Below are 13,078 nucleotides of genomic sequence, written 5' to 3'. Positions count from 1 at the left end.
TTTTATTATACAGAGTGACCCATTTGAAATGTCCTATTTTTATTTGACTATATCTCCCAAAGTATTACACATATTGACATGAAACAAAAATTAAATTAAAGCCTATCTTATCAAGTTATAACAAAAAATCACATTATATTATGATATAATGTGATTTTTTGCAAGTGATATGTCACTTCCACATGTGCCCTCACCAGTCACACAAAGAATATCCAGCCAACAGGCAATTTCTTGCCATGCATATTAAGAGTTAATAAATTTTAACTGCTTTTTTACCTAAGTGTATTGGCATCTAATTTGTTTTAAGAGATGGTTCTGAGAGATGGTTTAGCCTAGTCATAAATCTTGGTGAGGTAGCTTATATATTAGAGGGACTCAATATGCAGTGGGTCTGTAAAATAATAGTGGGGTTTTAAATAGTTTAAATAGCTTCAAAACAACACACTGTAGAGAGATGAACTGTGCGTTAAATGAACGAGAAACGCATCAGTTAAAAATATATATTTTTTAATTTCAAGGATTATGATGAAGTAAAATTTTTAAAATGTGAAAACTTTGAACACAGAAAGAGAAATCTGGCAGGAGTAGGAGAATATTTTCTCACTTTTTTCAATTCTCACTATGATCTGCCACAGTTTCTAAATAAAAGTTGAGTATAGTTCCTGACAACTAAACAGAAATTTAATTTTTAATTAAGAGAAAAATTGTAGCATAATAACAATTTCTTCATCATTAGTGGCTTTCCAGTCCATCCACCTTCAATTTAAGTCTTCTGGAAATTAGTGAAGTTAAATGTGTCCTTATGAGACACTAATGTGAAGAACTTCAACAAGCTAAAAGGGTCTACAACCTTTGGTTCTGGTTAGTGAGTGACCTTTCAAGTACCTTATTAACTACTTAACCTTTAACAAGCACATTAAATAATATTTAAAATGAACAAAAGTAAGATTAGTAATTATTCTGTTATAACATTATTACCTGATGTTATGAATGGACTTTTTTGTTTTAACAATGATGACAACATCTTTAATAAAAAATTGGCTATTTTTTTTAAACTGTGATAACTTAATGAAGAAAATGCATTAAACAAATCACTGAATGCAATTAACAAGTGACTGATTAAACTATTAGCTTGTGAAACCTTTTTATTTTTATAAAAAGCATTTGTTACAAACTGAAAAAGTAAACTAATTTTTTCACACAGGACTGCTACCTGAAAACAATAAACATTTTTTTTAGTAAAAGAATAATTAAAAAACCAATCACAAATAAATAAATCATTTTAAAGTATTATCAATGTACACTTTAATCCTAATCTTTTAGTACCTTATATAAAGTTCATTCTAAAAATAATTGAATTTCAAAAACAGCAACACTTGTTCAGCTTTAAATTTTTTTTTTTTTTTTTTTTTTTTTGTCTTCAGTCATTTGACTGGTTTGATGCAGCTCTCCAAGATTCCCTATCTAGTGCTAGTCGTTTCATTTCAGTATACCCTCTACATCCTACATCCCTAACAATTTGTTTTACATATTCCAAACGTGGCCTGCCTACACAATTTTTCCCTTCTACCTGTCCTTCCAAAATTAAAGCGACTATTCCAGGATGCCTTAGTATGTGGCCTATAAGTCTGTCTCTTCTTTTAAGTACATTTTTCCAAATGCTTCTTTCTTCATCTATTTGCCGCAATACCTCCTCATTTGTCACTTTATCCACCCATCTGATTTTTAACATTCTCCTATAGCACCACATTTCAAAAGCTTCTAACCTTTTCTTCTCAGATACTCCGATTGTCCAAGTTTCACTTCCATATAAAGCGACACTCCAAACATACACTTTCAAAAATCTTTTCCTGACATTTAAATTAATTTTTGATGTAAACAACTTATATTTCTTACTGAAGGCTCGTTTAGCTTGTGCTATTCGGCATTTTATATCGCTCCTGCTTCGTCCATCTTTAGTAATTCTACTTCCCAAATAACAAAATTCTTCTACTTCCATAATCTTTTCTCCTCCTATTTTCACATTCAGTGGTCCATCTTTGTTATTTCTACTACATTTCATTACTTTTGTTTTGTTCTTGTTTATTTTCATGCGATAGTTCTTGCGTAGGACTTCATCTATGCCGTTCATTGTTTCTTCTAAATCCTTTTTATTCTCGGCTAGAATTACTATATCATCAGCAAATCGTAGCATCTTTATCTTTTCACCTTGTACTGTTACTCCGAATCTAAATTGTTCTTTAACATCATTAACTGCTAGTTCCATGTAAACATTAAAAAGTAACGGAGATAGGGAACATCCTTGTCGGACTCCCTTTCTTATTATGGCTTCTTTCTTATGTTCTTCAATTGCTACTGTTGCTGTTTGGTTCCTGTACATGTTAGCAATTGTTCTTCTATCTCTGTATTTGAACCCTAATTTTTTTAAAATGCTGAACATTTTATTCCAGTCTACGTTATCGAATGCCTTTTCTAGGTCTATAAACGCCAAGTATGTTGGTTTGTTTTTCTTTAATCTTCCTTCTACTATTAATCTGAGGCCTAAAATTGCTTCCCTTGTCCCTATACTTTTCCTGAAACCAAATTGGTCTTCTCCTAACACTTCCTCCACTCTCCTCTCAATTCTTCTGTATAGAATTCTAGTTAAGATTTTTGATGCATGACTAGTTAAACTAATTGTTCTGTATTCTTCACATTTATCTGCCCCTGATTTCTTTGGTATCATTACTATAACACTTTTTTTGAAGTCTGACGGAAATTCCCCTTTTTCATAAATATTACACACCAGTTTGTATAATCTATCAATCGCCTCCTCCCCTGCACTACGCAGTAATTCTACAGGTATTCCGTCTATTCCAGGAGCCTTTCTGCCATTTAAATCTTTTAATGCTCTCTTAAATTCAGATCTCAGTACTGTTTCTCCCATTTCATCCTCCTCAACTTCCTCTTCTTCCTCTATAAAACCATTTTCTAATTCATTTCCTCCGTATAACTCTTCAATATATTCCACCCATCTATCGACTTTACCTTTCGTATTATATATAGGTGTACCATCTTTGTTTAACACATTATTAGATTTTAATTTATGTACCCCAAAATTTTCCTTAACTTTCCTGTATGCTCCGTCTATTTTACCAATGTTCATTTCTCTTTCCACTTCTGAACACTTTTCTTTAATCCACTCTTCTTTCGCCAGTTTGCACTTCCTGTTTATAGCATTTCTTAATTGCCGATAGTTCCTTTTACTTTCTTCATCACTAGCATTCTTATATTTTCTACGTTCATCCATCAGCTGCAATATATCGTCTGAAACCCAAGGTTTTCTACCAGTTCTCTTTATTCCGCCTAAGTTTGCTTCTGCTGATTTAAGAATTTCCTTTTTAACATTCTCCCATTCTTCTTCTACATTTTCTACCTTATCTTTTTTACTCAGACCTCTTGCGATGTCCTCCTCAAAAATCTTCTTTACCTCCTCTTCCTCAAGCTTCTCTAAATTCCACCGATTCATCTGACACCTTTTCTTCAGGTTTTTAAACCCCAATCTACATTTCATTATCACCAAATTATGGTCGCTATCAATGTCTGCTCCAGGGTAAGTTTTGCAGTCCACGAGTTGATTTCTAAATCTTTGCTTAACCATGACATAATCTATCTGATACCTTGCAGTATCGCCTGGCTTTTTCCAAGTGTATATTCTTCTATTATGATTTTTAAATTGGGTGTTGGCAATTACTAAATTATACTTCGTGCAAAACTCTATAAGTCGGTCCCCTCTTTCATTCCTTTTGCCCAGCCCGTATTCACCCACTATATTTCCTTCCTTGCCTTTTCCAATGCTTGCATTCCAATCTCCAACTATTATTAAATTTTCATCTCCTTTTACGTGTTTAATTGCTTCATCAATCTCTTCGTATACACATTCTATCTCATCATCATCATGGGCGCTTGTAGGCATATAGACGTTAACAATCGTTGTCGGTTTAGGTTTTGAATTTATCCTTATTACAATGACTCTATCGCTATGCGTCTTGAAATACTCCACTCTCCTCCCTATTTTCTTGTTCATCACGAAACCTACTCCTGCCTGCCCATTATTTGACGCTGAGTTAATTACTCTAAAGTCACCCGACCAAAAGTCGCCTTCCTCTTCCCACCGAACCTCACTAATTCCTACTATATCCACGTTTACTCTATCCATTTCCCTTTTTAAATTCTCTAGCCTACCAACCTTTTTTAAGCTTCTAACATTCCACGCTCCGACTCGTAGAATGTTATTTTTTACTTTTCTGGTGACCCCTTCCTTAGTAGTCCCCACCCGGAGATCCGAACAGCTTTAAATGACCTTCATGAATTTTCCACCCAAATCATGTGACTTTATATTGTTTTCACATCGTATTCAGCAACATCATATTCATCAATTCAGCAGGATTAGTGAAAATAATTATTAGAACTGTGAAGCGAGTGATACAAACATTTCATGAAGGATATGTTAACAGCTCAAGCTCATATCCAGGACAATCAAAAATATAATCTATTCAATTAATAATATCAAAAATCATACTTTCTTCCCTGTATTCTTTTTTTATTAATTTTATAGTTTGGGAAACCTCAGACAAATTGAAAATTCCAAATAATTTCTGCAATACAGTGAAAGATAACCATTCCAGCTCATGACTTAACAAAAACTAGGCTTAATGAAAGAAAAAACCTTTTAGAAATTGCTAACTAACCCAATCACAAAGAAAATACTGCAATGGGAAAGTGGTACTCTAATTGCAAAGTTTGTTTTTTTCTTCTGAATACACGTATGATTAAATTATTGCAAGTAAATGACAAAATTCTTGTTAAGTTCAGTTTATTTCTTTATATAATTTATTTACAAACATGAAGAGAAATTAATAGGCTTGACTCTAACCCACATGTTCTTTTAATTATAAGGCTTATTGGGCACACCCAAACACGAAATAATACACAGGACAAGTCAATCCCCTACTAGCAAATAACAGCAAGTATGAACTCAGTCTACAAGTCTTGGCAGGAACTAGTATAATTAGACTTAGCACTCACAAAGCCGAAAGTATGGAAGAAAACATCAAAGATAAGGGAAATGAGTAGGTAGTGAAAAATTGGATGGTTTACCATAACATGAATAAAAAAATTCCACTCAAAGGAGAGCTCAAAACCTCTCTTCCTGGTAGACGCACTACCCCCAGTAAGTTTTACCACGATAACAAAAAGAAAAAAAATTATCAACAACTTTGCATTAACCCCAATAAATATATACTACAACAAAAAATGTTTCTCTTCAAGAAATTACAGCTAATTCAGAGCACATGCAGGAAGCTAAAAGAATGACTTCAACCAATTCTGCAATGGATCTAATAATTAAGGAACAATGTATAATATTTAAATCTTTTTGAAATGGTGTAGCACTATGTTGACATTCATAGGCACAAAATTGAATATCACAGTAAAATGGAAGCAAGTTATTGAGCTAGCAACATGTGACACTACATCACATGTGAATAACAAAATTTCATAAAACATCAATTGTGTTAAGTTTCCTCCAAATTTAAAAAGTGAAAAATTCAGTGACGTACTTCCACTGAAATAAAATTTGCAAACTGTCTTTTTTATATTCTTCGGTTAGCAAAAGAATTTAGATCAATCACCTACAATTCTTCTGTATTTCACATATTCCTTAATTTATTAAACTAACTTGTAATAGTCAAACAAATATTAATTTATCAGACATGCTGACAAAAAAGAATGTACTGATATTTTACAATACATGACAGAGGAGAAATAACAGAAATGTAAACAAGAACTGCTGATCTCCATGGTGGTGTGGTAGCATCTCAGTCTTTCATATGGAGGTCCCAGGTTTGAATCCCGGTCAGCATGGCATATACCACACACAAGATTTAACCTTACGGGGTGATAACATCAAGCAAAAAAAAAAATGTTTTAGAAAACAGTTCCTAACAAATAATTTCTTTATCATGACAGTATCCCTGCTTAACGTATGGAAACACAGTTAGTCTTTAGGAGAGGTTGGTGATATGTGCTTGGGTGCATAAATAATGACACATAGAGCAAAGAATGCTACAAATAATGAATGCAATTTTGAAAATGTTTTAACAAGAACCTACCTCATCATCAAAAGAAGAATTTTCATTTTGTACATAAGATGGAAAGGAATCTGCTACATATCCTACATATCATGATACAGCTAGGTTGATATCATGACAATTATTTGGACCATACATTTTTTTTAAAAGTTCATAAATAGTGATTATTATTTGTAAATGTTGGAAAGATGTTAATATGTCAACTTCAAAAGAAGGTTATCATAGAAAGTGTCTTGTTGTAGTAAGATTGGACTTCAGGTCACTTTATGTTTTGAGTGTGCTAATTCCTAAATGAACAATTTCCAGATCGCTGTATTGGCCGTGGTTTACATCTATCATCAGCACCATTGCAATGGCCACTACAAAGCCCTTACACTTGTAGTTACTTTACCACACCCAATAACTCATTGTAGGGAATAACCTTATGTCTAACTATCACAATGGGGACACACAATAAATGAAGAACTATTTAACAGTGTGGAGGAAGCCTTTTGAACCATAAAGAAATGCTTCATAACACGTCAAGGACATGGAGACACATAGCTTATGCATTCAGAACAATACTGCACAAACAGATCCACTAGAAAAATAATTTGAAAGTATGAACGAATGTTCAAAAAAGTATATACGAAGGTAAAAACGTATATTTGAAAGGAAGGAAAAGTATATTTGAAAGTATATACGAATGTTCAAAATATATACTAAGTCCATGACATATATTTTCTACGAGTAAGGGAACTTCTCGGACATGCTGTAAAATAATATGAGATGTAAATGTACTTACCATAAGGTTTTCACTGTGAAAAGATTTTAATTTAGAATAGACATGAACTTTTACTTGAACTAGACTTATACTAAAATTATTTCTAAGATATTAAAATTTTGATAACTAAATAATGCTTACTTCTAAGTCAAGCAAAAATTCTACCTAAAAATTCTAAAAGTTCTACCCTGTGCTAAAGGCAATAATAAAAAACCAAAGGTTAAGAACTTTAATGGTCAAGCATTTAGATGTTTGACTACTAAAATGCATACATATGTTATGTAAGCATATGCACACAGGATATGTACATTCATGTGTCTACTATGTATAAGTGCATGTTGCATGTTCTTAATAAAGTAATTAAAAATTTTATTTAATTTATTTTTTTTTTTAAACAAAACTTACATCACATATACTAGGCAATTCACCATTTTTAATTAGTGTAGCAGCTAACTGCACAGCTGTAGTAATTGTTATTGAATTAATATTAGATAGTACTTTAAGAACAATTGACCATATAGTAGATATGAGATCCAGTGAACATTCTGATAAAATGCAACACTGACTTTTAATTAGCTGCAAAAAAATAAAACAATTTTTAAATATTACAAATATGCAAATAATGCAGTGCAACTTGCACTGAAAAAATATGCACAGGATAAATAAAACACTGAAAAAATTAATATTAGTGATTTTTCACACATTTATATGAACTTATATTAAAAACTATCAAATCTTGTCAATTCTACTGACTGTGGCTAAACAGCAATGAACAAGTGTAACAAAACTAGAAGACTACAAAAAATGCAAATAATGTGTTGTATGCATATTAATCACATTAAATCATACAGAATTAAGGTCTTGCTACAGTGAAGGTCTTATCACTAAGAACTTTTTCAGTATGAATTACCTTAATTTATAGTGAATTAAGGTAAAGCACACTAAAATAAGCAGTGACCATAGATCATGGATTTTTTAATATTAAACAAAATATAACCAAGTACTGGCTATGCTTTACAGTAAGACAACAAAAAAGTCTCATTTACAGTTTGATACAACTCAATTTGCTAATAGATAAAAATAATTTAAAAATAATAATGCAAATAAAACAAAATATAAAAATTCATTCCACACAAAATTAATACAATACTACAAAAATGAACTATTCAAAATAAAGTTGGTAATGGAATTACCAGGAACAATGTTGTTAATTTATCACATTTTGTCATGCTGCTCAAGAATACATAAGATAATCCTTCACAGTTAATATGTATTTGTCTTAAACCAATCTTTTAAATATCTAGTCAGCTATCTTAAAAGGGAGGTTAACTCCTTAAAACTTTCATTGCCAGCATATCAGCTGAAAACTGATACCTCAAATCACTGAATTTTTTTTATAGTTTTATTTATACTATAATACTGGAGATAATTCTTTGTCTGAAATAATCAGAAATACTACTTTTAAAAAATGGCGGTGACGTAGTAAGTTTAAGTCACACATTACATTTAGTGGTTTGTTATGTGCCACTATCAAATACACTACAGCAATCTCTTTATTTAAGAATTAATTCATTTTTCCTGATAAATGTTTCAAACTTATGACTTTTCTTTTACCAAATAAATACAAGTTTTATTTCTGGTTTAGAAATTATCATTCCAATAACTGTTGTATATGTAAACATTTACTTTACTAGTAAACTTATGCTCATGTTTAGGTGCAATACTTTTGTGAAAACACTACTTTATTTATTTTCTATTAAACAATATTTTAGAAAATAAATGAAGAAAATTTAATTGCTATTTAAAAAAAGATAATTAACAAATGTGAGCATACTGTACTGACAATAAAGATAAAACAGAAAAAAACAATTAATTATTTGCCATAATTGCAGATTGCACAAAGTTCACAATTGCACTTTGATTGTAGTAATACTAATAAGAATAATAACAAAATAATTTTTAAAAATCAGTTATAAAGATAAAAATAAAATTAGGATTTAGAACATCAAGTTATTAATTGTTCACCAATAAAAGAAGAAAAAAATTGAAGGTCGATCTGTATTCAAATCAGAATCAGTAGCAATTCAAGTAGTAGGAGTACTTCCTTTTTCCTTCAACCACAACTGAAAAAAATGTTATTTATAATCTAATGGTTTATTCTCTAAGATTTTCTGATTACAATGGTCATCGCATACTGCATATGACATTTCACAGAATTTGAAGAAAAAAATTTTTTAAGTTTTCTCCAGTAATATTTCAAATGTCCTGTATTATTTTTTACTTCCTTGTACAAAGTACAAAGTAATTGTGAAAAATTTCAGTTTTCTGATTTCAAAAGAAATATCCATTTTGACCATCCCTGAATCCATTTTGGAGTCAATTCATCTGAAGTGTCCCAAAAAACATCAGCTGGTCGCTTGACCAATTCAAACAAAATTTTTAATTACCCACTTGTTTCCTAGATGTTTCAGGACCTTAAAACTATTTTTTTTTTTTAATTTTTATTTAAGCAGTTTACATGTGGCGGCCATTTTTGTTATGACACACATACCTATTTTTGTGATTGTTAAGGGTTTATGGAAAAAATCATAACTAAAAAACTATTGGTCCTAGAAGGATGAAATAAAAAGCAATTTGTTCATATTTTCTCAATGTAATTAATCCAGTGATTTATTTACCTACCTCTCTTCTTCTTTCTATGAGAAAATTACCAATAAAGTTGAACATGAAAAACAATAAAATTTCACTTTTGGTAATTTTTTTCAAGAGGCAGGAATGGCATACACAGTTTGAATTATTTTTTATACGTAGATATATGTTAGTAGTTTTAACATAAATACTATTAATGGTGATATACTTATCCCTAAATTTTTATGAATTTTTGAAAACTAATTTTTTTTTTAAATTCAAATCTCTGGCTTCAAATAACTCTGATGGGGCTGGTGATATAAATTTAAAATATGTATAATTTGCAGTGTTTTTGTAGATGTTTATGGCAAATAAAAAAGTTTCTTGTGTATTGTACTAATAAAAAAGTTATAACCTCTCAAAAATCATGAAAAAACCCTGTTAAAAGTGATTCCATTTTCTTATTTGCTAAATAAGTGCTCCAAGGGGGTTTCTTGTCGTCTTTGCACTTTACATTTTTTATATTTAGCCCCTATGTTGTTGAAATTGATGTTTTCAATATTTTTAAAATAGTTTTTTAAATCATTAATGACAGGTCATAATTAATTGATAACCAATACCAGTAATGTAATGCAATTTTGATCCAAAATGCTTGTAAAACTTACCCCAACTGAGATTTCTATGAGTAGACTACATCTTTTTTCAAGAATTCTTTTTTATTTTTATATTGGTTTATTTTCGTAAACACTATCGAAGAAAAAATAAATTGTAACAAAATTTTAATTATTCTTCAATTAAACAGCCTGTTTTTGTAGCAATGACAGTTCAATATTGTGTGGGACAATGTATTGCTCTTGGTCTTCGCATTTATATAGTTCTTTGATCTGCTGAGAAAAAAATTACTTTTGAAACAGTTAACACAAAGAGACTTTCCAAGAACTAAATTTAAATTTGGAAAAATGTGTTCTTTAAAAGCTTGCTCTAATATTAATTTGTCTTAAGTTTTTCTTAACTGTTTTTTTATGAGTTCTCAATGATCAAAATAGAATTCTCCATACAGGTGACTGAATTTTTACAAAATCTTTTTTCATGATAATTACAAACAGTGACATCTGAATTAACACGTAAAAAATAAGTTGTTGGTTTTCATCATTAAATTCACAAATTTTAATGACTCCTTTTGGCACTTTATCATACAGTTTTATGACTCTTCATTCACATAAATTCCTATGGAACATTGTTCTTCCATTATTTTAAGTGAAATTTCTTGAAAATAATGTAAAAATTTAACTGATTTTAAAATTTGCAAAATATAATATTATTAAGTAAAACTTATTTATTTAGTAAGCACTTCCAAACACAGGATGAAATTTGAGACACTCGGTAAAGATGTGAACAGGTCACTGACTAATCTCAAACTGACCAGTCTGTAACTGCAAAGCTAAATGATGCAACAAGCATAAATGAGTATCTTGCAATATGAATTTTTCTGACAACTGGAAATGACTTCAACCGCCTGTTGTAACATGAACACTGCAGTTGAATGGTTCAACCAAGTCTATTTCAACTATAGTAATAAGTATAAAAATATTAAAGTGCCAAGAAGACAAGAAACCCCCTTGGAGCATTTATTTAGTGAGTCAAAATGGTATCGCTTTTAACAGGTTTTTCATGATTTTTGTTAGTGCAATACACAAAACTTTTTTATTTGCCATAAACATTTACAAAAACACTGAAAGTTGTGCAAATTTGAGATTTTATCACCAGCCCCATCAGAGTTATTTGAAGACAAAATTGAATTTTTTTTTTTTAAATTAGTTTTCAAAAATTTAGGGGTAAGTATAACACCATTAATATTATTTATGGTAAAACTATTAACATATACCTAAATATAAAAAAAATAACGCAAATTGTGTATGCCATCCCTGCCTCTTGAAAAAAAATACCATAAGTGAAATTTCACAGTTTTTCATGTTCAACTTTATTGGTAATTTTCTCATAGAAAGAAAATATGTAGATAAATAAACCACTGGATCAATCTTTTAGTTGAGAAAATATGAATAAATTCCTTTCTGTTTCATCCTTCCAGGAACAATAGTTTTTTAGTTATGACTTTTTCCATAAACCCTTATAATCACAAAAATAGGTGTGCGCACCGTAACAATAATCACCACAGGTAAACTGCTTAAAAAAAATTTTTTTTTTAAATAGTTTTAAGGTCCTGAGTCATGTAGGAAACAAGTGGATAGGCTTCAAATTTTTTTGAATTGGTTAAGCAACCACCCTTGGATCCCTTCAAATTGATTGACTGTTTGACTAGTTGCGGCATTATGCCTGTACGTATGTATCTCACATAACTCAAAAAAGATTAGCCACAGAATGTTGCAATTTAAGAGTTAAAACTGTTGTAACATCTAGTTGTGCACCTCCCCTTTTGATTGCAATTGACTGGACCAAAAGTGTCCAAAAAAAGAACACTTTTTCTTAACTGCAGCAATAAGCTCTCATTGAGAGCTTTTCAATGATATATCATAAGTGATATTGACTTTCATTGGTTCCAGGATTATAGCCCAATAAAATTTTATTAATGAAATATTTGGATCTTATAAGGGGAAGGCACATCAGCAAGAGTCGGACTTCATTTCTTTTTTTTTTTTTAATTTAAATATATTGAAATACTAATAATTATTAACCTGTGATTGTAAAAACATTTTACAATAAATAATTCAATAAGAAAAAAATAGAAAAAAATATATGTAATAAAAAATATAAATATATAAAGAATATATGTAATTTAAATAGGCGTACAAGGAAGTCATGTGGTGTCCAAGTCATATTTTTATATCTGGATTATTTTTAATTATTTTTTAAGTACACTGATAAAGGATATTTTTTTTACTGAAAATAAAAAAAGTAAAACATTAAAAGCCAACAAAATGAAATAATGTGAACATTTCTTTATGTATAGAAGATAAACATAGGTGTTTCTCTAATACTGCATGGATAGGAAATATTTTTCTAAGTATGAAAACATTTTTTACTGATATTGTATATTTTCAACCTAGGTTTTTTTTTAGCGGTATTCTAATTTAAAAATTAAATTAAAATATATCTACCAAAACTGAGTAATGTTGAAAAGAAATCACCTTTAGAGAAATTCTATTATACTAAGAAAACAAAAATTTTAACTCACATCAACATTACTAATGTAAACACAAATGAGTCTCACAGTGTACTAGAACAATCAAACCCTGATGCCAGCAAATACTTGCAAACACTTATGTTACTGTGCCGTAAAAGCATAAAAGAGAAGCTTACTTTGTAATTAATGTTTATACCACAACAGCAGAACACAGGATAATACTTACTGCATTGTACCTGCTTTGACAATAGTATTGAAACTCAAAAGCAGAACACAAACATGCATGCGTGCACTCACACATAGGCAGAGAGAACTGGCAGTTACTCCAGAGTGGTACTTGAACACTACAGTATACTCCATTTATTACTTTTTTTGTGTTGATTACAGCAGACACTTGTACACCATTTCCAGCCA

At 30.3% G+C, this 13,078-nt stretch overlaps 1 protein-coding gene across 2 annotated transcripts in view; it reads right to left on the bottom strand.

Moving 5' to 3' along the window:
* mei-41 (ATR serine/threonine kinase meiotic 41) overlaps window positions 1–13,078 on the bottom strand; it is a 152,724-nt gene that overhangs the window by 116,456 nt on the left and 23,190 nt on the right. For both annotated transcript variants that reach the window (XM_075362915.1, XM_075362925.1), the window contains exons 6-7: window positions 7,300–7,470; window positions 979–1,213 (exon numbers count right to left, since the gene is read on the bottom strand). In XM_075362915.1, the coding sequence (XP_075219030.1) occupies window positions 979–1,213; window positions 7,300–7,470 (406 nt within the window). The remainder of the gene's footprint in view (window positions 1–978; window positions 1,214–7,299; window positions 7,471–13,078) is intronic.

Source organism: Lycorma delicatula, chromosome 1 (genome assembly GCF_047948215.1).
Source record: "Lycorma delicatula isolate Av1 chromosome 1, ASM4794821v1, whole genome shotgun sequence".
In the NCBI taxonomy this organism is placed as follows: domain Eukaryota; kingdom Metazoa; phylum Arthropoda; class Insecta; order Hemiptera; family Fulgoridae; genus Lycorma; species Lycorma delicatula.
Note: the sequence above shows the minus strand (reverse complement) of the source record. Positions and strands in the feature narration are given on the sequence as shown.